This window comes from Bradysia coprophila, unplaced genomic scaffold (genome assembly GCF_014529535.1).
Source record: "Bradysia coprophila strain Holo2 unplaced genomic scaffold, BU_Bcop_v1 contig_350, whole genome shotgun sequence".
Taxonomy (NCBI): domain Eukaryota; kingdom Metazoa; phylum Arthropoda; class Insecta; order Diptera; family Sciaridae; genus Bradysia; species Bradysia coprophila.
In genome coordinates this window covers 5,811,748-5,839,300 of record NW_023503608.1, presented here as the reverse complement: position 1 = coordinate 5,839,300, position 27,553 = coordinate 5,811,748, and the positions used below count along the sequence as shown (strand labels likewise).

The 27,553-nt window shown below is 36.1% G+C and overlaps 6 protein-coding genes, 1 long non-coding RNA gene and 3 other non-coding genes across 11 annotated transcripts; 6 read left to right on the top strand and 4 right to left on the bottom strand.

Annotated features, from left to right (window-relative positions):
• Positions 1-111: 111 nt before the first annotated feature.
• On the bottom strand, positions 112-22,293 carry LOC119080580. Its single transcript, XR_005088349.1, has 3 exons — positions 21,916-22,293; positions 17,129-17,137; positions 112-121 (listed from the first exon to the last, which is right to left on the bottom strand). It is a non-coding gene; the product is annotated as an uncharacterized LOC119080580 (long non-coding RNA).
• On the bottom strand, positions 2,690-3,290 carry LOC119080557 (endocuticle structural protein SgAbd-6-like). The gene is made up of 2 exons (XM_037188972.1): positions 3,099-3,290; positions 2,690-3,029 (listed from the first exon to the last, which is right to left on the bottom strand). Exons 1-2 carry the CDS (start codon positions 3,212-3,214, stop codon positions 2,840-2,842), a joined length of 306 nt encoding a protein of 101 aa, XP_037044867.1. The 5' UTR covers positions 3,215-3,290; the 3' UTR covers positions 2,690-2,839.
• On the top strand, positions 4,003-5,532 carry LOC119080556 (endocuticle structural protein SgAbd-6-like). The gene is made up of 2 exons (XM_037188971.1): positions 4,003-4,206; positions 5,299-5,532. The coding sequence occupies exons 1-2, from the start codon at positions 4,085-4,087 to the stop codon at positions 5,486-5,488; spliced, it is 312 nt and encodes a 103-aa protein (XP_037044866.1). The 5' UTR covers positions 4,003-4,084; the 3' UTR covers positions 5,489-5,532.
• On the top strand, positions 7,050-7,683 carry LOC119080553 (endocuticle structural glycoprotein ABD-5-like). The gene is made up of 2 exons (XM_037188967.1): positions 7,050-7,282; positions 7,426-7,683. Exons 1-2 carry the CDS (start codon positions 7,155-7,157, stop codon positions 7,613-7,615), a joined length of 318 nt encoding a protein of 105 aa, XP_037044862.1. The 5' UTR covers positions 7,050-7,154; the 3' UTR covers positions 7,616-7,683.
• LOC119080442 (calpain-7-like) lies at positions 9,043-18,501 on the top strand. Of its 2 annotated transcripts, none has more exons than XM_037188807.1 (8): positions 9,043-9,168; positions 9,224-9,366; positions 9,431-9,889; positions 9,950-10,180; positions 10,249-10,493; positions 17,813-18,012; positions 18,084-18,165; positions 18,226-18,501. In XM_037188807.1, exons 2-8 carry the CDS (start codon positions 9,241-9,243, stop codon positions 18,383-18,385), a joined length of 1,503 nt encoding a protein of 500 aa, XP_037044702.1. In that variant the 5' UTR covers positions 9,043-9,168; positions 9,224-9,240; the 3' UTR covers positions 18,386-18,501. The 2 variants fall into 2 exon arrangements, with proteins under 2 accessions (XP_037044702.1, XP_037044700.1); XM_037188805.1 differs by having other exon boundaries at positions 9,043-9,172; positions 9,233-9,366.
• Positions 16,898-17,017, top strand: LOC119081169. Its single transcript, XR_005088452.1, has one exon. It is a non-coding gene; the product is annotated as a U5 spliceosomal RNA (small nuclear RNA).
• Positions 18,715-18,834, top strand: LOC119081171. The gene has a single exon (XR_005088454.1). It is a non-coding gene; the product is annotated as a U5 spliceosomal RNA (small nuclear RNA).
• LOC119080550 (flexible cuticle protein 12-like) lies at positions 19,233-19,840 on the bottom strand. The gene is made up of 2 exons (XM_037188965.1): positions 19,630-19,840; positions 19,233-19,547 (listed from the first exon to the last, which is right to left on the bottom strand). Exons 1-2 carry the CDS (start codon positions 19,755-19,757, stop codon positions 19,358-19,360), a joined length of 318 nt encoding a protein of 105 aa, XP_037044860.1. The 5' UTR covers positions 19,758-19,840; the 3' UTR covers positions 19,233-19,357.
• On the top strand, positions 20,614-20,736 carry LOC119081170. The gene has a single exon (XR_005088453.1). It is a non-coding gene; the product is annotated as a U5 spliceosomal RNA (small nuclear RNA).
• Positions 22,294-26,315: 4,022 nt separating the features above from the next.
• Positions 26,316-26,959, bottom strand: LOC119080537 (flexible cuticle protein 12-like). The gene is made up of 2 exons (XM_037188950.1): positions 26,750-26,959; positions 26,316-26,673 (listed from the first exon to the last, which is right to left on the bottom strand). The coding sequence occupies exons 1-2, from the start codon at positions 26,875-26,877 to the stop codon at positions 26,484-26,486; spliced, it is 318 nt and encodes a 105-aa protein (XP_037044845.1). The 5' UTR covers positions 26,878-26,959; the 3' UTR covers positions 26,316-26,483.
• Positions 26,960-27,553: the final 594 nt, after the last annotated feature.

The following is a 27,553-nucleotide window of genomic DNA, read 5'->3' as shown; positions in this document are numbered from 1 at the left end:
ATATCATCAGAACGATCAATTTTTTCTATATACATCGCATTGGATGCATCTATAAATCACGATTTAAATGATAAAAACTAAATTATTAAATAGTTAACTCATGCACGCAACTATCAATTTGCTTTTTGCGGTCAGAAATTATTCAATGGCTAAATCGTATTCGCCTTGATATTTGCAACACATTTTTGTCTGCATAAAGTGGTCATCATTTCTGTTTAGTTTACTTTTAATAAATAATTTTTACGCCATTCCGATCTGTAATTGGCTTATTGTAGTACCGAAAAATTGGATTGTCATCAATATGTTACAGTACTGGTCGAGTTTTGTGCAATTTGCTCGTCTGCTAATTGAGCATGTTGTAGCTATATAAGAGTTGAGTCTGGTGAATAATTCATTAGTGCACATAGCAGTGCAGCAGTGCCTATTTTTGAGAAATAGCTTCTTGAAATTTCTCAAAAATTGGTTTTGTTCTTACGTACGAGGGCTATAATATTCACCTAGGAGAAATATGTAGAAGGTTCCAATGTAGATTGTAGTGTGGAGGTAATGACATTCAGACACAAGGCGTAGCACATAAGTTTGATGACATCTATTTTTTAAATGATTGACAGAAATTAATAGGAACGATAAATAAAGGTTTATTTAAAAAAAAACTTCTATTTACTTGTGTTTCACAAAAATATTTTCGCTATCTCACAACAGATGGCCCGACTTTCTATTCCATTTTTGGCTTTTAACCAAGGGATGAAATGGCGTTTGTATCGAACTTTCGTGCTACCGCACAGCTGATTCAGTTAAACATGGCATTACGTAAACACTATATTTACCTTGGAAGATTCGTAAAAGATATGAGCAGAGAAATGTTAACAGATGGCGCGGCAAAAGCTATGCCATAGCCATCTATTATCATTTATCCGGATATAAATCTCTTGTCAGTGCCTAAGAATATTATTCACTTCACATCGCTTCGACAAAAATCGTGCCATTATACCATCCCATGCAGTAATGTAATATTGAACAAACTAAATCTCACGCAGAGAGTCGGTATAATGAAAATGTAGTAAAATTATGACAAATCAAAGAAATTACAAGATGTTGCATACACTCGATAATAAATTGAATGGCATTCATTGGTGATAAATGAAAATGAAATTCGACGCTATGCAACGACATTTACGAAAAAAAAATGCTGAGAATTATTTATAAATGTTGTCAAGTGAATTTTATGGACAAATTTGTGTACTCAGTCGGTTTAAAAAAAATCAATGTTCTTCTCGACAACATGTGACTGACCGGAAGTTTTAATTCGTATGATTTTAACTAAAATGTTGCTAAAAATATTCTTTAAATTGAGTATATATAGCATATATGCATAACAGAGTATCAATTCATTGGAAATTGAAGGGAATCTTCTTACTATTTTTCTCTGTTAGAGTTGAGCTATGGTTTGTTTAGAGCAAAAAACTGTGCAAGGGCTAGTTCTTCCTAAAAAAATATTTCGTTAAGTCATGACACTTATTGAAATTATAATTATTATAAAGTCTGGACAATTGTTTTCACATTTTTATCAGCGTTAGGTAGAACATATGCATTCCTAATATAACTGAACGGTGTACCAATTACTTTCAAACTTATACTTTGTCTCGGACATATTTTTTCTCTTCAATTTTACCAATTTATTATCATTCCTCAATAAATAAAACGTCAGCAATACAAAATTAAGACCACCTAAGAGGCATGAGTGGTTATCTGAAATTCTGAGAAAAAGCAGTTCATTAAAATTTCGCTAAACTGTTCACTTTTCTCAGAGCTGGTCACACTATCACAACCATTTTTATTGAAAGCTAACGTACTTCTGCTGGAAATGGAGGTCGTACATTTTAGAAAAGGGATCAGTGCCGCTTTTAGCTTTTGGGCGCCATAGGGCAATTGAAAAAATAGGAGTCAATTTAGTAAAGTTATATTTTTTTAAGGACCTCGGACGCAATTTTCTTCTGCTCCACTTCGGGCGCCACGGGCATTTGCCCATTTGGCCCATATGGAAAGGCGGCACTGAGGGATTGAAAGTAAAATACGAAACGCACAAGTGTAGGCTATAATTAATGTCCCTTTGCTTACACATTTTTATTTTGACGAAGGGGAGGAGGGCTGTATTTCCCCTCGTCAAAATAAAAATTTGGAAAGCACAGATGTACTGTACTTTACGCTAGTTTTTAGTGAGCTGAGTGTCAAGCCGACCATGACTTTCCGGAGGTTTCAATGGTAAGATATTTATTTACGTTTCTATGGTATAATTTGTTATAACTCGCCAAGGTTGAATCGCTCACCTTTGGCTGAGGATGTCAAATTCCTCCTCATCTTTTTTCATCCAGATGAATAGTCATTTAAAAACAAGGAATATTTCCAGGAAGTCATTTTCCTGGGTCTTTCCACTTTTCACAATTTTTTTTTTCAATTTTTTCTTAATTTTCCCGAAAATATTTTTTTAGGAATGCTTAAACATGACGAAATTTTATCTTACCTTTGACCCTTTGACGTTATAGTAACATTTCTGGCTTAGTTTGCATAAAAAGAACAAATTATGCAGAATTGCTCATCATATCTACCATGGACAGTGTTTACATTTACACATTATGCTTCATAAACGCAGCTAACTAATTGTGAAAAGATTAGAAAAAACCATTTTTGGTAAATAAATAATCATTCGTTTAATAACAATTATTCAAAACATAAACAAAATTAGTTTAATAAGGAAAATTGAACAAAGCTTTAACACTCCAGCTTATTCTTTAAAATTCTGTTCATCGAATCGGTGGAATGCTCGAACGCGTTCACGTATTTACAAATGTGGAAGATGAGCACCTTCAGGTCGGTAACCATTTTCATCAGCAACAAAGTTCAATGTATACACTTCACCATCTGGAGCCGTCCATGAGATTGTGCCACGGACTTCGATGGCTTCTTGTTCCGTACCGGCATTCTTCAGTACGGCCTCTTCCGATCGTGAAACACCGTCACTTTGTTCGTATCTGTTTTAAAACATTTTTCAACAAATTAGAATCCAGTGATCTAGGGATTGGGTCATTAAAATCACTCACGCAAATTTGTAACCATCAATACCGATATTGTCGTTTTCGTAACGTAATACTTCAACATCAGCTGGAGCACAAGTTACAACCGCAACGAACACAGCGAGCACAATAATCCACTTCATTGTTGATTTGTTGGAGACAAAGGAAAATTAGTATTTTCTTCGAGCTTTTAGCCGAATAAAGAACAAAAATCGAACTGATGCTGATTCAGAAATCAGCTGGACTTTATATATGCATTGGAAGATGTTATCAATTTTTCGGTGCATAAATTAATTCAGACCAGTGGCCGTATGTGTATCAAATTTGTTGGAGGAGTAAAATCCAAAAATTATGCAAAATAAAAGAGAAACAACGAAAATAAAAATAAAAAAAATCCAAAATTCGGATCGATTCAGTCCATCATCATCATCATTATTATTGCCAATTCTAATAATTTGATTGTCGTCGTCTCCACAAAACTGACACATAATTTTGAATAATTAACCTTTGATTTTGATTATATAGTTTTTGAGGAGTGCTATTAGTGTTTGATCCATTGACATTATGGTAATATGCATTTTACCATTTTCAGAAGGAGATACCCTTGCATATGACGGACTTGACCTTATCATAACTTTTATATCGCCTTTTTGATGATGAATTCTATTAGCAAATTCGGAACGTTTATTAGATTAGCTTGTTAGACTGCGTCTTCAATTTCAAAGCTGGTCTACTCAAATGTCATTGTGTAAGTGTAACCATTTTGAAGAGTTGCATCTGGTGTGTAGAATTAATTTATTTAAATTGAGAAAAAAAACTGGTAGCAACGGTGTACATATGTTTGATTTCAAATTGCCTGATTATAGTTTTTCTTTTGTTCATATTGGTCAGTCAGCTGCAGTGTCTTTACTATAAATACTCAGGATCAATCTACGGAATGTATCAGTCGATCAACGTTCCTAGTTGTGTTTACTTATCTGTGAATATTAAATAATAACAAAAAAAAACTCAAAATGAAACTCATCATTGTTTTCGTTGCTGTGATTGCATTGGCTGTGGCTGCTCCAGCTGATAGTGATATTACCGTTTTAAAACAATCGGTCGACCATGTCGATCCAACTGGATACAAATTCGAGTTAGTATTTTTCGTTTTGTTTTGTGATTGCGTTCAAAGTGCGACTTTGTTGCTTCCATTGTTTTTTATTGGTGGTTCCTTAACGGTTAAAATTATAATTTCAATTGTCTGATTGATACCAATGTCGGACCAAGTTAATTAAAAAGAGGCACTCAAGAGAAAGTAGAGAAATTAAGTTTTTTTATCCTAATTATTGAACAATTACTATACAGTGTGAGAAATTAAAAGAGTCACATTTTCAACGATTACAATCCAATAACCAATAATATCAAGTCCAAATGCTTTATCCATCTACGTTAATATACTTACCTAAATGTCTCAACATAGGTAATACAAGTATAATTAAAGAGATAATAAAGAGAATTGGATTCTAATTCTAACTTCCCATTTTTCTACGACGCTGACTCAAAAAATGTAGTGGATTATACTTTTGCCATGCATGAGCATCTACAATTCTACGTTGATATACAATAGTATGTTGTGTTACAAGTATTGTAATGTCATTACAATACGTGTAACACATCATGCTTTGTGCCAACCGAGAATTGAAATAGACAAATGCCCAAAAAATCATAATTTTCATGGTAAACAATCACTCTTCAAATTTGATCGATCACATTGCTTTGCATTTTCTAAAACGAATGATGTAATAACTCATACAAATTCCATAACAACACTGCTTTGAGTGTTGAAATATCCCATCAAACGGGTGCTGAAATAAATCACTTTACAACACTAAAATGAATGCTGAAAAGAGTCGTATTTCAATTCTCGGTGGCACAAAGAAATTTACAAACTTTTGTAGTTTAAATATCCATTCAGATGCTCTATTAAACTCTATCATTGTTGCTTCATGTATCATCGGAAGGACTAAACTTTGATCCATTTCAAAATCTAGTACTTCAGTGTATAATATACAATGGTTATTTAAAATGATAGAAAAATAATTGAAGCGGCCAAAGTTAAGCAAATAATTGGATGATCGACAGAAAGTCAAAGTGTGACGCAAATCAAAAACTACAAACTTTAAACAACGAAACTTACATTCGACGAAATGAAACTAATTCTTTTTTCCACCACCGTTCCATATAGATATGAACAAAGTGATGGTGTTTCCCGATCGGAAGAAGCTATCGTAAAGAATGTGGGCACTGAACAAGAAGCCCTCGAAGTCCGTGGCACAATCACATGGACCGCTCCAGATGGTCAAGTTTTCACATTAAACTTCGTATCTGACGAAAATGGTTACCGACCAGAAGGTGCTCATCTCCCACACTTGTAAATCTCTGGCCGAACAATAAATTACCATTAAAAAATTGCATTAAATGATTGACTTTTTTTTAATCAACGTAATGCCCCACAAAGAGAGCCATCACTAATGGAAATGATTTTTAACAGTTTAACTGCTTAAATTCAGTGAACAATTTTTTTTTGGTTTGGATTAGGTGGAAATGTGTTAAATGTTGAATTTCATAAGCGCTGTTGACAATAGGAATTATGAATTAATTATTGAATACATGCATGAATGGATGAGCGAATGAATTATTGATACAATGATAAGAGCATGTCTGAGTGAATGCAATTCATGGTGGTTTGACTGTATTGTTCCTTTGTACTGAATTTTTAAAGTACCTATAGGACATAGCGAGGACAAGCGATGAAAAAGACTTGACCTCTATGGACTTGACCAACCATAAAATTGAACTTGATAAAATCCTGTGCTTTTGATTTTTTGTGCAAGAATATTTCATGAGGAACGAATTACTCCATAGAGCACATTTCAAAAATGAAAGCATTCAAGATAACTAGAAAGCCCAATACCTGACATCAAGGATACGATGTGAACCTTTGCTGCGGTACCTATATGAATTAGAATTTAAGATACCTTTGATACTTTCTTAAATATAAATATCAGAATCAGATCGGGGTCAAGGTCGCACCGCTAGTAATGTTTGAGGCTTGTTCATCGTACATATAATCCTTCGAAAAAATCGATTTTGTAAAAAATCCACCTACACTCACGGAATTTTGAAAACCGACACATTTTCTGTTTCTGTGTTTTACATGAGTTTCTGATTTCTCCATAATAAAATGCACGCAAAACTCACAAGAAACGAGTAAACCATGAAATAAAAAATGTGTCGGTTTTCAGAATTCCGCGAGTGTACATGTTACATTTCGTTGATGATGTCAAATTCTAATGTCTTCTGAAATCTTACGAAGTCATCACAGCAGATAATCCAAATTCCAATTTAAAGATCAAATACTTGCAATGAATGGAATGAGTAACAATTAGCATCGTTTCCATATTTGCTAGAAAGTTTAATCACTTTTTCCTTGGACAAAATAATATGAACTTAAAAGCGGACTGCATTTTGCTGACTACATCTAATTTTTTTTCGGCCTTCCTATTATTGAGAAATTACCCATAAATCATGTAACCAACAAGAAATACAACAAAAAATCAAATTATCTAATTTACGATATCAATTTTGATTTACTGTCTCATAAATCTGAACTTAGAGGTCAAATTTGTGGGGAATGAGAAAGAGATAGAGAGAGATTTAACAACAAAAAATCTGGTCAAATTTACAAGACATTAAAAGCGAAATTCATCTTCGTTTTCAATAACCTGAATATTTCAAATATACAACCGAAAATTTAATAATTCGATAAATAAACATAAGAGCATCGCTTATTATGTCGTACGTTTATTTCGTTTTTTTTGTTACCTCCTAATTTGCAAAATCGATTGCACATAGATCTTGAATAAATTAACTTCGACCAAAAAATTTTCAACAATTTTTTGAATGTCACTCCAATATAAATAGCCGAACATTCAATTAACTTGTCATCATTCAGTTTTCTTATTCTAAACGATCAAGTCGTGTGTGTAGTGTTTAATTTTCGTTTTGTACAAAACCAAAAGTAAAAAAATTATCTCCAAAATGAAGATGATCATTGTGTTCGCCGCTATCGTTGCATGCGCTCTCGCTGCACCAGTTGATGACCCAAAAGACGCAACTGTGTTAAAATACGAAAATGATAACATTGGCGTTGATGGATATAAATTTGCGTAAGTGATCCTTACTCGTAATTGTGACAATTTTTTTTTAATGGTAGAGTTGGATCTTATTCCTAGATCCAGCATCTCAAATCGGATTTCTTAATTAAACAATTCAGTGTTCGAATTAAAATTATCAAAAATTTTCTTCACAGTTACGAAACAAGCAACGGCATTTCACGGTCAGAACAAGCTGAACTCAAGAACATTGGAACTGAGCAAGAAGCATTGAATGTTCAAGGAAGTGTAACATGGACCGCTCCCGATGGCCAAGTATTCACAATCAACTTTGTTGCTGATGAAAATGGTTACCGACCAGAAGGTGCCCACATACCAAAGGCTTAATTTTGTTTAGCAATTTATTGATTTGTTATTCAGTTAATTAGATGAAATTAAATAATTTATTAAAATCTCAGCTGAATTTTGTATTATTAAATTACGCAAATCTATGTATATTGCGTTAGAGCCGTAGTACGGCTGCCGCACTGGCTATCAAACCACTCATCAAAGAAATGAAGTAAAAGATTTTTTATTAACACTAGCCTATACATTGAACACAAACGGTCATCTTCACGACATAGTAAATTTAACCAGGCAGGAGCGCTGTGTCCCTATATTTATTCCGAATAAAATTTTTCATTTTATGTCAGTGTTTATTTGAGTTCATTTTCATACAGTGAATTAGGTCCCTTATTTGACGTTTCGAAAACGAACCGCTTTCTGCCTGGTTTATTTTACTCTGCCGTGTCATCTTGCTATTCGCTTTCCGTTTATATATCAGACTCCTCGACTGTACCTTGAGTTTTACCTAAATCGTGCTAAATGAAGCGTGAAGGTAAGGTCAAATAATATTTGTCAAATGTTTTCGACATAGTAGAAGTTGACGCCAACAGATTATTTTGTCTATAAACACAAGGAAGCTGCTTTAACCTTAAATCGTACCACCAGCTTCAGTATGGAATCTTTTCCATTGTGATTTAAGTATTTTGAACATATTGATGCAAAATCTTGTACTTCAATAATTTTAACAAATGAAATAAATTAATTATGTCTTGTCTCCAAAGGTCGTACAATGGAGGTGTACGATTACAAGACAAATTTGCTGAAGATTTGATGGAAGATGGTGTCGTTCTACAACGGTTCTCGCTTTTAAAACGTCAATTATGTTCTGTCCTTTATTTTCGTAACAGAATGATGGAATGTTCGCTGTGTAAAATGCTCTATATACCTTTGACAGGTCGAAAATTGTTCATTCCCGTAGCGTATCATGTAAAGTATTACCATGACAAAATGATTTTGGTTTTAGTGCAACGCAAGGATTTGAAATCTCGATACAGTATACTTTTTCGGAATTATTCCATAATATTCAGACGTAAAAGGATTGGGAGTCAGTGATTATAAAAGGTCTGGATTTCCAAGACAGACCACAACAACACCTACAGCAGAAAATTGAAGAATGACCACGAAAAGGAAGGCCGGTTCAAAATTGACTTCAAAAAGCATTTCCATTTCTATTTGATAAGATAACGCTTCTCTCGTTCATTCACAGTTGTTGTTTGTATTAGGAAAATTGTTTCGTCTAAAGAACAGAATGTTGAATAATGAAGTTGGAAAATGAAAGTGGTTATAGACAAAGAATATCATATAAAGAAGGTCGCAAAGAACAAACAACAAAAACATATTTGAATTTACCGCCAAAGTACAGCGACGTACCAACTGAGATGCAACTTCACTTTGTTTTTTTGATTTTTATTGACAGATGGAATGACAAAACACAAAATCAAAACAATCATCGGTAAACAAATTTATTCCGTGGCAGCAAAACATTTTAAAAATAAGAAACTTATGCCATCGACGGGGTACTTGCAAATGATCCGACACCCTCGTCTGCATTGACAGTGAGTATAAATGGGTTGATTTTTTCCAATCAACGTTCTTGACCTTATTTAACAGAATCAACAGAAAACGTCATGCTAACTGACGAGGAAAAGGAAATATTGGCCCACACATCGTGTGACAATTCGAGGATATTTCTTCCATTTACGGATGACGACACACTGGACCGATATACGGTCCCGGGAAAATTTACTGATAAGGTGTGTACTGATAAGACATTTCAACAGGAAGTCGTAACAGCAGACGATTTTATTTTCTTTCTAGGACGGTTTTCTCGAATTATCACCCTTACAAAGCAAGCATTCTGTAAAATGGCAACGAATCGACGAAATTTGTAAGAACAAAAAACCAAAAATTGTGTACGGTGAACATGTTGATTGGAACAGCGTTAGACAATCCGTTGTGGGCGATTGTTCGTTTCTTTCATCGCTGGTCGTCGCTGCTCACTACGAGAAACGATTCGCCAAACCATTGATCACATCGACAATTTATCCGAGAAATATCGACAACATACCCGTTTACAATCCGTGCGGACAATATGCGATTAAATTGCACATGAACGGCATAGAGCGAAAGATCGTCATAGATGACTACCTACCCGTTTCACAATATAATCAACTGTTATGTGCACATTCCAGCAATCAGTCGGAGTTTTGGGTATCTTTGCTAGAGAAGGCCTACATGAAATTGATGGGCGGATACAATTTTCCAGGTTCGGATGGGGTATATAATGACTGTGTTGTCCACGCATACGATTTTCAATTAACAAAGAATTTGTTACAGGGTCGTGATCTACACGCTCTAACTGGATGGATACCGGAACTTATTCAAGTCCAGGATGACGATCCCAATTTCAATACCAACAATTTGTTTGACCAACTAAAAACTGCAATTAACGACGGTCGGTGCTTAATTACCGTCATAACTAGTACTGAAATTTCTGAAGAAGAAGTGAAACGTTCTGGTTTGGTTGCACGTCATGCATATGCAGTTTTGGATATGCGAGAAATTGATGTAAGTTGAAGCGTTCTTGTTCTCTGTGTATTTTATATCCGAATGCATAAGATGGAAATGATCATTAGGGTGTCAAATTGCTGCAATTGAAAAATCCATGGTCACAGACCCGTTGGAAAGGAAATTACTCCGAATACGATATTGTTCATTGGACGAAGAAATTGCAGCAATTGTTGGATTACGATCCGAAACAGGCCACGAGAGTGGATAATGGAGTGTTCTGGATGGACTACCATTCACTTTTGTACTACTTCAGGACGTTTTCTGTGAATTGGAATCCGGCTTTGTTTCAGTTTACTGATGTAATCCACGAGTGAGTGTTTACTTCTTCTTTTTCTTTTCTTGTATGCGACAATTTCAGTAGATAAAAAACCGAAACCGACCCTCGACGTTGACGATGGGGAATGTTTAATAGGATTTAATATTTTGCTTAGAGTTTCCACCTTAGTCCTATATCTTTTGTCAATTTCAATTCTTTCTCCTTTGTTCAACTGTGACCACCAGGATATCTATGGTACAATGCAATCACTATATGGAAGATGTTTACTTTGTGCAAAGTATTAATTAGCCGCAATTTATACTAACACAAAGAAGTTACCCTTTTTGAACATCTAAACAAACTGAAAAGACCGCATCGATTCATTCAAGCATTAATGTCACAGTGACATTGTCACTAGTTTAGTTTAGTTTATTCAAACATTTCTACATCATGAAATTAGTATAACAAATCGCATTGCGGTTCTCCACTGTGAGACACTTTAAAGGAGTAACCAATTAAAATTATATAAAAAAAATATTGTCCTTGAAATATAGCATGAAACTTGACCTGCAATTTACAATAGCTGGCCTAAAAATAAGGATGGAAAAATTTACTTGAAATACAGCATGGAAATCAAAAATATAGAATTAAATGAAAAATTTAATACGATAATAAATCAGAAAGGAATGGGGAGACAAGCTGGAGTAAGCCTAGGAGGCATTGCCGTGGGGGAGCAGGAGGCAGAGGCATCCTTCACGCACCAAAAATCCAGCATCCAATGAAAAAAAACCCCGATGATCCATCAACTCATCGACACTATCCCAGTCAAATGTCACAGAAATATCAGTATTGATTCTCTAGAAGCCAACCCTTCAGGCGAGCTTGAAAGCAATTCGGCTGAGCAAACTTAACCTCATTCGGTAAGGAATTGTACAGTCTACACCCTAGAGCAGAAATCGCCCTTTCACCGCTCTTCGTCCTAGTAGCCGATGCTCTGAGCAGGTGCTTTCCTCTCGTATTGTAGCAATGTGAGGCCCCTTGGAAGGGTATGTTACAGAAGGACTGTTTACCGATGGCCTTATACACAAAGCTGCAAACGCTATACTTAACAATACTGTCTACATTAAGGACTCTCGGACAGTATCTCCGAAACAGGTCGACAGTCGGATGACGCAAGGGAAGTCTATTCACATGCTTCAGACAACGCTTCTGCAGAACTTGTAGCTGTTCGATAGACTTCTTACACGCAGTGCCCCACGCTCCCGGCAGGTAACAAATTATAGGGTGCGCAAGGGCAAAATAAACCTTCATGAGCACTGCCCTCGGTAGCAGCCTTTTGAGCTTACACAAAACACCACAGACAGACGACAGCCTGCGACACATTTCCGTAACTTGGGAATTCCAAGTCAACTTGTCGTCCAGCAAGACACCCAGGTACTTAAACACACTTACTCTCTCAATGACCTGGTCTTCCAGGGTCACCGAATCTGCAAGTAAGCGTTCAGCGCGTCGGAAGTGCATACACTTAGTCTTTTTTACATTAAGGGACAACCTGTTCTCGTCGAGAAAGTCCTTGATCAGTTTCGCATCACTTTTCAAACGCTCAACATTCGTTTCAACAGTATCACCTGAGCAGAACACACCTGTATCATCAGCAAAGAGGGCGGCTACGCCGTGGGTGGGAAGACGGAAAATGTCATTTATGTATATAAGGAAGAGCAAGGGACCGAGGACACTACCTTGGGGTATTCCGATATCAATTTCTCTAAAATCACTCTTCTCTCCACCCAGAGACACACACTGCTTCCTACCCGTCAGGTAGCTACGCATTAGCTGAAGCGGTCCACCTCTAATCCCAGCCACTTCAAGTTTGTAAATCAAAATGCAATGGTCCACACAATCAAATGCCTTTTGCAGATCAAGAAAGAGCGCACTAACCGCGAGACCACCGTCGATGTCCAAGAACACTCTATCGAGTATCTCATACATTGCCGTATGCGTACCAGCCTTCTGTCGGAAGCCATACTGCTTGACGTAGAAGAAGTTTTGCCTATCCAGAAAGGCTAACAACCTCCTGTAAACCAATAGTTCGAACACCTTATTGAGAATAGGGAGTATTGAGATTGGCCGATAATTGGATGGGTCTGACTTATCTCCATCCTTGAATACAGGGACGACCTGGGCGACCTTGAGACAATCTGGGTACTTACCCGAAAACAGAGAGAGATTCGATATGTCGGTGAGGACAGGGACCACTACCGATGCACACTCCTTCAACATCTTAACAGTCACACCATCTACACCCGGGCTCTTGCCATTATCTATTCTCGCAATCAATTCAGACACTTCCTGTTCACGCACCGGATGGAAAAAGATCGAATGGACACTCGATCGAAGGGTGCCGTACTTGTTGACATTCGCTTTACATCGGAACCGACTCGCAATCTTCTTTCCAATTTCAACGAAGAAATCATTCAACGCAGCAGCTTTCGATGACTCATCAGATAACTTCTGTCCCTTGTAAGTCATCTCAGGAATGACACAAGCCCTTTTCCTCCGTCCCAACACTCCATTTATCCTTTGCCACATTCGTCTAGGGTTAGTCGCATCCTCAAACAGCTTCTCGTAGTACTTCTCAGCATAATAGCGCTCCCACCTTGACACTTCGTCATTGGAGACCTTGAGACTGTCCTTAATGGCCGGGTTACCCCTATTGCCACGACGCTTGGACCACCTGTAGAGCCTATTGTTCTCGCGTATCAGCGAAAGCAAATGATCATTCATCCAAGGACACAGAAGGTGCGACGATTTCACTCTCTTTACCACAGTAGTCGTACTCGCGGCGTAAGCCTCATTGAGGGCGTCAACGAACGCCTTCATGTAGTCGCTCGAATCGCTAGGACTACTCTGGCTCATCAATCCAATGGACACAGACAGGGCCTCACACATACTACTATAATCAGTCACAACTGTCGAAACCGTTCGGTGGTTAGTCTGGCCAACCAGTGGGAATCGGGTTAAAACTGCAGAGTGATCACTAAACTCAACTTCAATAGTCACGTTGGTCACGTGAGTGCCGTCAGAAAAATTGCACAAGACGTGGTCCAGCAAGGTCCCTTTAACCTGTCTAGTCACCCGGTCATTACATACTTCAAAACCATTCGAAGAAATTAAGTTGGCATACCTGCTCACACCACTGTGAGCCATCATAACATTAGAAAGCAAATTAAAATTGAAGTCCCCCAGAATCACGCAGTTCTGGTCCAGATAGCGATCAAGCACACCTTCAAAGTGAGAGAGGAACTGGGGAATATTCCTGTACGAAGGAGGCCTATAGTAGCCAATCACAGTCACCGGCTTATCAATACCACAGACGTTAAGCCTCAGGACAACCGAGTAATAGGATAGGTCTACTTTCTCAACAAACGTGTGCCGCAAGTCATCCCGAACATACACACTAAGGCCCCCACCCGCAGAATCTCTACACGCAGGATAGTGGTCATAGTTTGGCAAATCATGTAAGCTCGCAGTGCCGTACCTAAAGCACGTCTCGCCAACGACTATAACGTCAATCCGTCTATTAATGTGCGTAATAAAACGCTTGAACTTGTTAAACTTGGAAAAACTGTCAATGCTGCGCGCATTTATTTGGATCATTACGAGACCCGCGTCTTCAAATACTTTGACACTTTTTAGGAAATGGGGAGGGTCATTGGAACCCAAACACTGATAATTCGTGACATTCGACGAGAGCACATCTTTAAGATGATTAGTCATTGAGATATAATTACATTGGATGCGGAGAGTGCGTGGGACACTCTCTACCTTCTACTCACCCCACTGCGTCCGCCTCCCCGCTTACCACCAGCGTTTGTCTTTTGGTTCCTTTCATGATTAGCCTCAACCTCGATTTTGGTCAGATCCGTATGAGGCAAAACGCGTATAATCATTGAGTCGTCACTTCGACGAAGAAAAATTTTTCCATCCTTGGTCCACAAATACTTGTAGCCGTTCGCTTTCTGAAATCTTTTAGCATTTAAGTAAATCTTCCTCAAGTTGGCAGTTAAATGTTCAAAGATAAATATTCTTAACTTATCACTCGTTATTCCAACACTGTCGGTCCAAATAGCACCTTTGCGACGAAATGCCAGAATAAATTCACGAATAAGTGATGTTTGGGTGAAGCCAACAACAATGGGTATTGTTTCCACACCGGAATTGGGATTCGTAGGCAAACTTGAAGAAACATTTTCTTCGGATTGGGCTGCACTCGTATACCTGCGTCGATACAGCCTTCCAGCTGATACCAAATTTTCTGTCGTGATGTTTACTCCGATGAACTGACCAATTTTAACAACAATTGCCGGTAACTCTTCAGTATCCGTGGATGGCACTCCATTGATTTGTAGCAACGGTGGGCTGGTGTTATGCTCTATCTCATCAATACGCCGATTCAGGGTTTTTACTTGCTGTTCGAGCCTGGTGATTTTGTTCTGATTGCTACTTATGAGCGTTGAATGCTGAGTCAGAGTCGTAGAAATTTGTTGAAGAGTGGACATCTGGGCTCGTACCTCATCGATGGCGTTGCAAGCAGCTTCGAAACCTTGATGCAAAGCAGATATTTTGTTGCCCAGATCTTCAATTGACACCCCAGGGTTAGCATTAGGTTTTTGAGTGGTGACAGGTCCCTTGTGAACAGGTTCGTCAGGTTCATTTTGTTTTGCTACTGGTTTTGCACCAGGTTTTTTGGCCATATTACCACTGTTGATAACCGAACGCCGAGTCGATTTCCTTCTGCAGTCAGTACATTTCCATTCAATTGATCCGTTGGATATGGCAGACATGGTTGATGCATCGATGCCCCCGCACTCGGTGTGTGTCAGCTTACTACAAACGCAACAAGTGACCGCTTTTTTAGTTCTAGTGACTGTCTTGTTACACGTACTGCAGAGTGGGGCCACCATGATGATCGTAAAATTCGAGTCCAAAAGCAGCAATTTCGAGTTCAACTGCAGCAGATCACGATGACCAGTTGCCAGGGTCCCTCCAATCGAGTACAACGACACAACAAAACAGTGACAATGTGAGAATCAACGGATTTTGCTTCGCGATAGAGAAAACAATGGACCAAAAAAAAAATGGTGTGCAATATGAAATTACGTAATTGCACGTCACCAAACTACGGCAATACAAGTTACGCCTCCTATATTAATTTAGATTTGTAAAAGCCAAAGTAATTCCTTCCTAAAGTTAATTAAGAAGAATTAGATTAGCAAATGTTTGCCGGGTCCAAACAAGAATAAAAGACGTAAAAATCACACGTTTAGTCTCAACAAAGCACAGCAGTAATGAGCGTCGAACCGATAATTACTTTGTTGATCGATGCCACGTTTTCGCACGATAATTTCTTTGACCAGTTGCCAGGGTCCCTCCAATCGAGTACAACGACACAACAAAACAGTGACAATGTGAGAATCAACGGATTTTGCTTCGCGATAGAGAAAACAATGGACCAAAAAAAAAATGGTGTGCAATATGAAATTACGTAATTGCACGTCACCAAACTACGGCAATACAAGTTACGCCTCCTATATTAATTTAGATTTGTAAAAGCCAAAGTAATTCCTTCCTAAAGTTAATTAAGAAGAATTAGATTAGCAAATGTTTGCCGGGTCCAAACAAGAATAAAAGACGTAAAAATCACACGTTTAGTCTCAACAAAGCACAGCAGTAATGAGCGTCGAACCGATAATTACTTTGTTGATCGATGCCACGTTTTCGCACGATAATTTCTTTGACCAGTTGCCAGGGTCCCTCCAATCGAGTACAACGACACAACAAAACAGTGACAATGTGAGAATCAACGGATTTTGCTTCGCGATAGAGAAAACAATGGACCAAAAAAAAAATGGTGTGCAATATGAAATTACGTAATTGCACGTCACCAAACTACGGCAATACAAGTTACGCCTCCTATATTAATTTAGATTTGTAAAAGCCAAAGTAATTCCTTCCTAAAGTTAATTAAGAAGAATTAGATTAGCAAATGTTTGCCGGGTCCAAACAAGAATAAAAGACGTAAAAATCACACGTTTAGTCTCAACAAAGCACAGCAGTAATGAGCGTCGAACCGATAATTACTTTGTTGATCGATGCCACGTTTTCGCACGATAATTTCTTTGTTGATCGATGACTCGTTTATGTAGCTAGGCTTGCGATGTAGTCCAGAAATTGTTAATGCGATTCAGATTGTTAATTTCCCAATACAGGGTGCTCGATTAATTCAAAGATTGCTTGAATAATACTGCTTAAATTAACAGTGAAACGTGATAAATTAGCGCTGAGAAAAAGACGTCCGTACAGATGCACGGCTCTCGCCACACTACAACATTTTCAGTATAATTCGCTAAAATTTGACATGTGTAAAAGATACTATTGAAGTTTTAAATTTATGATCTGTACTCTGGCTTCTCTTCAGTTATCGTATAAATCTTTCGCCTTTTACTAAAGATTTCCGTGGAGAGGAGCACTCTAATGAGTCTAAATCAAATTTTTGTTATGGTCTGATGAAAGTCGGACCTAAGAAGTTTTCAAAAAGATCGACAAGTATTTTTTGGGGAGTGCATTCTCGAGAATTTAATAATTCGTAACTTGATTGTTGTCACCTCAATGCTGAGAGTGGTCCATACGATTTGTAACTTTCAAGGTGATAACTGTCAAATTTCGAAGTCTTAAATTCACGAAAATTGGTACACTAGTGTTTGAGGATTGTAATATAATAGTAACATACAATACGAAGACTATGAAGAGTCACCGTTCATAAATTTTGTTGAAACTCGTTGTCTGATAGATGTGTAGAACCAATTGGACGACACAGAGTAATTCACGTAAAGTGAAACGAAAATATTCTTTATGTGTAGCGTGTAGGGTTGAGAGGGATAGGGATCAGTAAAAAGTTACACGCAGCATAAGAACGTTTGTTTTGAATTTTATCTTTTCGTTTCCATCAACATTATCAATGATCTGTTTCGATATATTAATGAAGTTTCGTGATCTCAGTATACTTCCCAATTATGAGATCGAGTATATGTAACGTTGAAGACTCAGTAAATAAAAATGAATAGTCTCATTTTCGTATGACTATTGGACGGGCATACATTGAGAAGTATTTCATTAAATTTCACTAAATAATTCTCTAAAATTTATGAGTTTTTTAGTGAAAGATTTCTCGATATTAGGCCCTCATTGAGGTAGTCCTTGCTTCACCCTTGCTTTATTGATGACAGTCTCATGGTGTTATGATTTTTGAAATATTCTCCTTCAAATAGACTCTTCATTAATCTATTTTAATCAACTCGAACTATTCCAAACAGAAAATGGAGCCCTGGTAATGGCATTGTTGCGCAGACAATTGGCGACAGTCCACAATATTCGTTGACCGTCGGATCTGGGACCGGATCAGTTTGGATCCTACTCACCACGCATGTAACATGTTCCGAAGACATCTGCCAAAAAAGAGAGTTTCTACGCCTTCTGGTTTATTTGAACAATGGACGGAAAGTGATTTTTCCGCGTACGTTTATATACTACCACATACTCTATCATACGGTACAGAAGACTTAATGATAACCTTACTTGTTACAGGCGATTATTTCACGGATGAAAAACGAATAAATAATCAACATTTTTTGGCTAAACTCAGATTGGATGCAAACCAGGCGAAAAAGTAATGAAATGATTAGAAATATCAATGAGCAAATTGTAATTAAATTGTGTCTCACTGCAGGTACACTCTGGTTGTGTCACAATTCAGTAAGATAGCGACAAATTACTACACAATGCGAATATACTGCGGTACGTCGTTTGAACTGAAACCCCTTGCGCGTGAATACTTTGCAAACGTTAAGAAGTTGTCACACAATATGCGTAATTTTTTACATTTTTAGATCTGTTTTCTGTTAAAATTTTTATTGTTTATTTGGCGCTATGTGATGAAATGATAAATGTTTCTTGTATACACTGCCTCACTCAAGACAATAAACTTGAAAGAATTTGCCTTAAATTATGTTTCAAAGAAATTACCCAAGATTTAAACCACACAAACACAACGGAAAAATCAAAATTAATCTAGACTAACACATCAAATTGGAAACCAACCCAAAATCACCAAAGTAAAAATCACTTGAAGTATTAATGTCTCTACAATATTTTCAATATAATTCGCTAAGATTTGACATGTGTATTATATACTATTGACGTTATAAATTTACCGTCTGTACTCTGGCTTCTCTTCAGATATCGTATAAATCTTTCGCCTTTTACTAAAGATTTCCGTGGAGAGGAGCACTCTAATGAGTCTAAACTAAATTTTTGTTATGGTCTGATGAAAGTCGGACCTAAGAAGTATTTAAAAATCCCGTCAATTATTTTGGAGTTAGGGTTTGAGATCACCAATATTTGAATCAGCAAAACTGCTGTTGATCCTAGCAAAATTAGCAAGCATGTACTGTGTCCCTATTTTTTAGTGTTTCATCTTATACCAAACCACAAACCACTATCTACAATAATCTAAAAGTCATTTGGCCACAAACAGCAAAACAGATTCATTTTGCAATTAATTCTTTATCTGCCATCCTGTTGATTTGTAACGAATAATTTGATATTAGCTGATAAACCCTCTAAAATTATCAGCCAATATAACACAGCAAAGATTCATTTTGAAAACGAAAAGCCAACAACCATTCATTAATTTTCAAATTTATATTTACTTTTCGTGTCTAAAACAATGTATACAATAATCTCACAGTCATTTATCGAGGTCTAAGTCGTTTTGATAACTAAACAATTTTGTCAATTTTCAATGTTGAGGGTATGCGGTTTTGTATGTACAGAAAGAGTGCATCGTCTTATTGGATAATTTATTTGGTTGGGATGTGATCACCGCTTGGAACGAATCCTTGTTTACCGGCTGTGTATGTAACTGTGTATAGTACACCATCGGGACCAGGGTAGGAGAATTGTCCTCGAACTTGAATTGCTTCATCCTCGGTACCAACATTTTCTAATTCGCCTTGTTCATCTCGTGTAATACCATCGCTGGTTTCAAATCTATCAAAGTCCCAAATTGATTAGCCGTTCAAAGTACACGAATTCCAACTAACAATTTTATTAAAAGCACACTGAAACGTACCCGTATTTGAATCCTTCAAGACCCACGTTGTCATTTTCGTACCGAAGAACTTGGGCAACATTTGACTCATCGACTGGAGCAGCAAGTACAGCAGCGATCAAAGCAGCGAAAATAATGATCATCTTCATTTTGAATTGATTGATTTGTTTTCGATAAAACTTTTGAATGTACACACGAGAACTTCTCAGAGAACACTGTTGATCTGAATCGATTTCTCATCCCATTTTATACTCATTCCGAAAATAAGCCGGTGCAATAAATATCCGATTAAATCGCCAATGTTGTAAATATTCATGAATCAAAAATGTAGCGAAAAAACCAAATATTAAAAATTGGCGATAGTTATAAGGCACTGGCATATAAAATTCACCATTTAGAGAAAAAATATATTCGCAAACTCGTATAAAAGAATAAATTAAAAAACTCGATTGAAAAAACTGCATTTCAGCCAACTAATTCGATAGGAAATTACTCCTAATTTTATGATTTTTTTTAACTACCTCAGGATGTTGTCTACAAATTGGAACATCTTATGTAATAGTATAAGAAACAAGAAACCGACCCTCGTCGTCAATTTATTGTTGTGTTAAAAGTTTCCACCTTCGTCTAATATGTTTTGAGTATTAATTTTCCATTTTCCAGCTACCAACTAGAATCACATGTTACTTTTCTGCATGGAATTTTTTGCAGTTTTTGAACAAATAAACTAACTTTGAAAAAAAAAAACCGGTCCAATTCATTCAAACATTAATGTCGTATGTTAAACTTATTGATTAAGGTTTTGTCAAACCCTGATCTACTTGCATTTGAAATGCCCCACATTAGCTTGTGCACTTTGCGTATACTTGAACGTTTTTAGTTTCGTAGAAACAACCGCATATACAATAAAACTGTTCATTAAAATGAAAACTCACCATTTTCAATATAATTCGCTAAAATTTGACATGTGCCATACATACTACTGAACTCAAAAATTTCCTATCTCTACTCTGGCTTCTCTTCAGATATCGTATAAATCTTTCGCCTTTTACTAAAGATTTCCGTGGAGAGGAGCACTCTAATGAGTCTAAAATAAATTTTTGTTATGGTCTGATGACAATCAGACCTCAGAACTTATATATAAATAAATAAGTATGTAGATTATTAAACTATACGACATCTATATCATATCCCTGACTGAAAGTCAGGTTCTTACACCAGAAAATACGGAAAAATGTGGTTAACAAAAGAAGTTCGCAAAATTTACTTCACATCTACTCTGGAAATTTAACAGGCAATCAAACAGAATAATAGACAGCTCGTACGAGTGGGGAGTTTGCGACCAGAGCATAGCGAGGGCCGTAATTTACACGAGTCATGGCTGATTGAAAATCTTGATGCAAATTTATAAGAAAATTGTGAACTACAAAATCAGTCAAAAATCTTTCCGTCTTACGATCGAATTCCAAAAATTTTTTTGTCAAACTTTATTGCCATTAACGTGGTGTCATTGTGATAAATTTGACAATCCTTGAGGAATATAGCATATAAAAAATTAGTTGAAATCAAATGTAGGCTTTTGTATCAGTGATGCAGATGCTTCGATAATTTAAGAGTTAAAGTGCAAAAACTTCGAACAAGTTATAAATGAAACATAAAAACAAGCCATCGGCAATTTTTAAAAGCTAGGCGTTAAATGAGTCAGGGGACTTTTCTTCTTACTCAGAAACAGGACAAATTTTGTCTTTAAATAATTTCTGTGACATGCTGGAACCGGTCAAGAATTGGTCGACACTTGCAGTGCCGGACTGGCCATATGGGAATTCGGGGCGATCCCGAAGGGCCTTTTGCCTGCCTGACTCGGGCCAAGTCCCGAATGGGCCTTTCCAGAATTTTTAGAAGAGACATCTTGAAAAATTATTATTTGGAAAATGTTCGTAACATTTCGTTTGAAAAACTATTTGCGCTCGGGTGATTACCCGACTGGGCCTAACATCGAAAAAATTGAAACATTCCGTTTGAAATACTATTTGATGGTGATCACCGACTGGTGACTGAACCTAACATTGAAAAATTTTAAACATTTCGTTGGAAAAAGTATTTGCGTTCGGGTGATAACCCGACTCGACTCGACTCGATTGAAAAGTGTGAAAAATTGCGTTTAAAAATTAATTGCGCTCGGGTAAATACCCGGCTGCCGTATTCAAAATCTTAAAAGTTTTGTTTAAAAAACCATTTCCGTTCGGGTGATAACCCGACCAGCCCGCACCTAACATTGCGAAATCTCAAATGTCTCGTTTGAAAAACTATTAAGGTAACTTATCTGGGTCCGTGCTATCAAAAAATGATCTTGGTTCGCTTATGGGAATTTACATGCAAAAAATTTGATAGCACGAAGTTTGATTCGATGTATCTAGTTTCGTGCTATGACTTTTGTATGGTAGCACGAAGTAAGATTCATACAAAAGCACGAACCGCGATCAGCATAGCACGAAGCTGCATCATCAATAAAATATAAGTTGCTCTTAATTATTAAAACTTTTTCATGAAATTATTGATTTAATCGTTAATTAATTAAACATACTTCAAGTTGACACTCAGTCTAAGCCAATTCCAACAACACTTTCCACGTTATCAATGCTCAAACTCAAAATGTTGTGAAATAGCACGAACTACGATAAATTACCTTACCCAATAGTCGTGAAATCTGTTAATTGCGGCGCAATAGTGGAAGTTAGATTGCTTATGTTTCAAAAATTTGAGAGCGATGTTTCAAAATGTACATTGTAGTTTTAAATTAAATATTTATTTGCGTTATTATACCAACTCCAATGAAGCTCACAATATTTCCCAGTTACGTTGAACCTAAATTAATTTGTTTAAGAATTTTCTGTTACATTTTGGAACGCGAAAATTCGTGGAAGTTTTGATGTGTTAACGAGGAAAAGCTACTTTTTCACTATATTTCAATTTTAATCTCATTTACCGGCAAAAAATATCGCAAAAAAACAAACCAAACTTTAAAAGCCACCCAAGCCAATAGAATTTTTTTTTTCGAGAAAACAGTTCTACGTTTTTTTTTGGCTAAGCCCTCTACCGAAATACATCTCCCAAGACTTGGTCTCAAATTGCCTAAAGTCACTCAAAAACATAATTTCTTTGTTAGTTATTCCAACAATTTAGAGATTCAGTATTTTTTCCACATTCTTCGACATTTGAAAATTATAGTTTTAGGAAATCAAACATAAATAAATTGTAGTTCTAAATATATTGGAAGTTTTTGTCGTTAGCTGAGTCACACCACAAAAACGTTTCGTAGTTAAGGAAATCACAGCAAAATTTAAAAATGTTAGTTTTCGGAAATCACACTGACAAATAAGGAATTTGAAAAAAAAGGAAATCACATAGCCGAAGTAGGGAAAATCGAAAATTGTAATTTCAGAAAATCACACAGTCAAAATTGTAGTTTCTGTGAATCACATATGCGAAATGAGCCTAATTAATTTTTTATTTTGTCCGGAAACGGAAGCGTTTCTCGTAAGTTTAGGAAAGATGATGAAGAAGGCTTCCGGAGAGAAGAAGTCTTTAGATTACTTGCTTCAGAAGATTTCTATATCGATACAGAGGCGGAATGCGGCTTGTATATTAGGAACTTTTGGAAAAAGAGTCGATGATTTTTATTTACTCTAGTTTTTTATTTTTTATTTTTTTTTATTTTTCATAGACATACCAATGTTTATTTTTTCTTTTTCATGTTTTTCGGGAATTAACTCGAGCACACGATATGAAAATTTAACGAAGAATTTTTATTCAGTTCTTGTTTCTTCAGTTTTTAGTTTTTTCTTTTGTTTATTTTAATTGTTTTAATGAAATGCTTTGTAATGAAACTTAATTGTAATATTTAAACATATTTTTTATCGGAGTTTTGTCTATGTGATTGATTCTCCTATACTTTAGCTGTGAATCAAATTTTCTTATTTGAATGAGTAATTTGCTAAAACTAAAATTTTTAAATTTTATTATTTTGATTGTGATTTCCTAAATTATTTCCTATGACCTGTGTCTTTTCCTAGTTCATATATATTTTTGGTCGTTTTTAAATAATTTTTTTTAAGCTTTTTTTCTGGATTTTGTCTGAATATTTTTCTGGTATCTCGGATACTGAGGATACGGCACACTTCAAAGGTACTAGTTTACAGTCTGTTTTCGAACAATTTTGGAATTTTCAAGCAATTACCTAACATTAAACAGGTCATAAAATGGAGTATATTGCCCTGGTGCAAGGTTGCAGTATAAAAATATTGAAACACATTGTACTTAATTTATTGTAGCCGTGAACGTCGTAGGTATACCATCAGGTCGTTTCAGGTTGCTTTGCAACTTTAAGTTCTTGAGTTTTCAAATAGCTAAAAGTTAACTTTTAACTTCTATTAACTAAAAATAAGAAATCGATCCTTCTTTCATATCTGTACAACAACACCTACAGGCATTACGGTCAATGTTAGTGGAATGAATTAACATTTGAATTAAACATTGGCGATAACGTGAAATCATTTGCATGGACGTCAAAATAATTACCTCTTAATTACTTAATTTTTTAATGAAATCGAACTAAAAAATATTGCCTAGAGCTTATAAAACTCATAGTCCCATGGGCCTAGTACGAAATGGTCCCCGAAAAGTTGGGCTTTTTGAACTTTTCCCCGAAGGGCTTTTTGGAGCCAGGCCGGCACTGGACACTTGGGTAATCAAAATCGTTTTTCATTGATATCTCTCACAAAAAGAAACAGTTTTGCCTGAAATTATAGTCGTTGGAAGACATTTTAGTTACGCACATGTTGGACTTTTAAAATTTTCGAAAATATTCGTGTGAGCGGTGTAGGAGGAATCCACAATGTTGGTTCAAGTGTATGTACTGTTACAAAAATTCTGTAGAATTACAATTTGCATCAAAAAAAAACTCTTTGCGAAATTTTGTTTAAAGCCTCAAATTTATAGAAAAAATGTCAATTAATTCAATTTTGTCATAAAATTTTTTTTATTAACTTCATGAAACGTCCGTCTTCCCAGTATGGAAATTGTGGCACTGTATTAAGTGTTTATTAGTATATTATAATCATATTTTACACGTGGGTCACTAACCAATAGGATTTAGAAAATGAAGCAAATACGGAAAAGTCGAAAATTTTCCGAATCCTTCCCATTTTTGAGAAGGCCATTCTGGGAAGACGGGCGCTTCCTGAAGAACTTAGGAATTTTTATATGATCAAATTGAATTAATTGAAAATTGGAATTCTAGAGAATTCTTGTAGTAGGACATGTACACTTTAACCGAAATTGTGGATTCCTTTATGGTGTCACAAATAGTAGAGGTCATTACTTGTACAACGATATTAATATCGTCCAGGTCGTGTACTGTAGTTTTTTGTAAACACTTCGAAAAGTTTAGTTTCGTCTTAGAATGTCTCCTACACCGTACACACGAAGATTTTCAAATTTTTTGAAAGTCCAATGTGCCTGCCAACGACATAAATGCCTACCAACGACTATAATTTCAGACAGACCCGTTTCTTTTTGTGAGAGATATCAATCAAAAACGATTTTGACTACCCCAGTGTCGACCAATTCTTGACCAGTTCCAGCATGTAACCGAATTTATTTCAATACAAAATGTGTCTAGTTACTTACTCAGACAAGTCTCCTGAATCATTGACTTTTAATTGACCCTTAACAATGAAAAATACAATGAAATTGAGAACAAATATTCTCAAGGAACCTGGCCCGTCCAAAAGGAGGGACCTAGTCCACTTTCTCTAGGGTCCACTAAAAAAATGTGTTATTTAAATAATGTGCATATCAAGGTATTGCACCTTACATTTTTTGTATGGTTTGACACTGTGAGAGAAAATAAACAAATCAAATTTTCAATGGTTGCAATCCATTGATTACATTACATATATCTAAATGTCGTAACATTTATAGTGCGTCTGGATCTGGAAAAATAAGGAGAATCGGGTTGTAATTGTAACTTCTTATTTTTCCTCGCATGTGACAACTTTTGCTCGACTATTTTGGAGTTCACTGAGGTGCAGATATATAACTCCCAAACTCCCATATAACAGGTACAAAACCTGTTTGAGAGCACAGTAATTTTGTTGAAATTTAGACGGGAAACGGAAATCATTGTACTAATAAATAGACTACAAAGACTGAAATAATCGTATCCGCTCCGACCTATCGTGTACACACTGTGTCACTATTTTCCCGCGATTCATTTCATACAAAATGCTTTATAGTTAGTTCACTAGTTAACTGACCACTAACCAGCTTTTGTCGATTACTTTCGTTATCATTGTCAATAACAGATAACTAATGTGAATACTGTTTTCATTTCTGTGTAGAGACATGCTGCGAGATATTATGTTAACACAGCTTGTTCACCGTTGTAAAATCTTATCAAAGACAACCTGTACCTTCTGAAGTCCAAAAAATTGAATACTTCTCAATACCAGGTAATCTTTGCCTTAGAAATGTTTCCTACGCGTAAGCTCTGCATCTTTTCCCTTGCAATTAATTCTTAATCTGCTATATCCAGTTGATTTTCCAGTTGATTTGTAACGAATAATTTGATATTTTAGAGGGTTTATCAGCCAATATAACACAGCAAAGATTCATTTTTTAAACGAAAAGCCAACAACCATTCATTATTTTTCATTTTATATTTATTTCTCGTGTCTAAAACAATGTACAATTATCTCACAGTCATTTATCGAGGTCTAAGTCGTTTTCATAAAATAAAATATTTTGTTCATTTTCAATGTTGAGGATATGCGGTTTTGTATGTACAGAAAGAGTGCATCGTCTTATTGGATAATTTATTTGGTTGGGATGTGGTCACCGCTTGGTACGAATCCTTGTTTACCGGCTGTGTATACAACTGTGTATAGTACACCATCGGGACCAGTGTAAGAGAATTGTCCTCGAACTTGAATTGCTTCTTCGTCGGTACCGACATCGGTTAATTCACCTTGTTCATCTCGTGAAATACCGTCACTGGTTTCAAACCTATAAAAATTGCAAATTGATTAGTCGTTACATCCGTTTAGTTACACGAATTCCGACAAATTGTCGTATAACGTACCCGTATTTGAATCCTTCAATACCGACGTTGTCATTTTCATATCGAAGAACTTGGGCAACATTAGAATCATCGACTGGAGCAGCAAGTACAGCAGCGATCAAAGCAGCGAAAATAATGATCATCTTCATTTTGAATTGATTGATTTGTTTTTCGATAAAACTTTTGAATGTAAACACGAGAACTTCTGAGAGAACACTGTTGATCTGAATCGATTTCTCATCCCATTTTATACTCATTCCGAAAATACGCCGGTGCAATAAATATCCGATTAAATCGCCAATATTGTAAATATTCATGAATCAAAAATCTAGCGAAAAAAAAACCAAATCTTCAAAAGTGGCTAGTAGTATAAGGCACTGGCATATAAAATTGACCATTTAGAGAGAGAAAAAATTCGCAAACTCGTGTTCAAAGAATAAATTAAAATATTCGATGAAAAAAAACTGCATTTTAGCCAACTAATTAATTTTTCATGGTTAGTAGTGTTGGTATTATCATTTCAAATATTTTGAACTTTTTGATTGAAGCCTGTTTCTTTGTGATATTTAACCAAGCGATTCTCACTACAACCCGTTTCTGTTCATTCTAACAAAATCAGAAATTCTATTTTCAAAAAGGTTAATATTTCATCATCACTGTTCTTGTTAATAAAAATGATATGGTGGACATTTGCTCTTTCGAATACAATCAACCGGCCGGCGCAACTTATTTTAAATTATGGTTCTAACAAGTTTTTTTCGTAAGAAAATATTCCGAGACCGTTGTGTTAACAGATTATTTGGATGCAAGCTTCTACTTCCGGCA

Bases quoted from the DNA above. Each gene is read 5' to 3' on its own strand.
- LOC119080550 (XM_037188965.1), bottom strand. From the start codon at position 19,757: ATGAAGATGATCATTATTTTCGCTGCTTTGATCGCTGCTGTACTTGCT. The intron at 19,548-19,629 runs GTACGTTTCAGT...GGACTTTGATAG, and splicing joins CTTGAAGGATTCAAATACGG to ATTTGAAACCAGCGATGGTA.
- LOC119080442 (XM_037188807.1), top strand. From the start codon at position 9,241: ATGCTAACTGACGAGGAAAAGGAAATATTGGCCCACACATCGTGTGAC. The intron at 9,367-9,430 runs GTGTGTACTGAT...TTTTCTTTCTAG, and splicing joins CGGGAAAATTTACTGATAAG to GACGGTTTTCTCGAATTATC. The intron at 18,166-18,225 runs GTAATGAAATGA...GTCTCACTGCAG, and splicing joins GATGCAAACCAGGCGAAAAA to GTACACTCTGGTTGTGTCAC.
- LOC119080557 (XM_037188972.1), bottom strand. From the start codon at position 3,214: ATGAAGTGGATTATTGTGCTCGCTGTGTTCGTTGCGGTTGTAACTTGT. The intron at 3,030-3,098 runs GTGAGTGATTTT...GTTTTAAAACAG, and splicing joins ATTGATGGTTACAAATTTGC to ATACGAACAAAGTGACGGTG.
- LOC119080556 (XM_037188971.1), top strand. From the start codon at position 4,085: ATGAAACTCATCATTGTTTTCGTTGCTGTGATTGCATTGGCTGTGGCT. The intron at 4,207-5,298 runs GTTAGTATTTTT...CGTTCCATATAG, and splicing joins CCAACTGGATACAAATTCGA to ATATGAACAAAGTGATGGTG.
- LOC119080537 (XM_037188950.1), bottom strand. From the start codon at position 26,877: ATGAAGATGATCATTATTTTCGCTGCTTTGATCGCTGCTGTACTTGCT. The intron at 26,674-26,749 runs GTACGTTATACG...CAATTTTTATAG, and splicing joins ATTGAAGGATTCAAATACGG to GTTTGAAACCAGTGACGGTA.
- LOC119080553 (XM_037188967.1), top strand. From the start codon at position 7,155: ATGAAGATGATCATTGTGTTCGCCGCTATCGTTGCATGCGCTCTCGCT. The intron at 7,283-7,425 runs GTAAGTGATCCT...TTTTCTTCACAG, and splicing joins GTTGATGGATATAAATTTGC to TTACGAAACAAGCAACGGCA.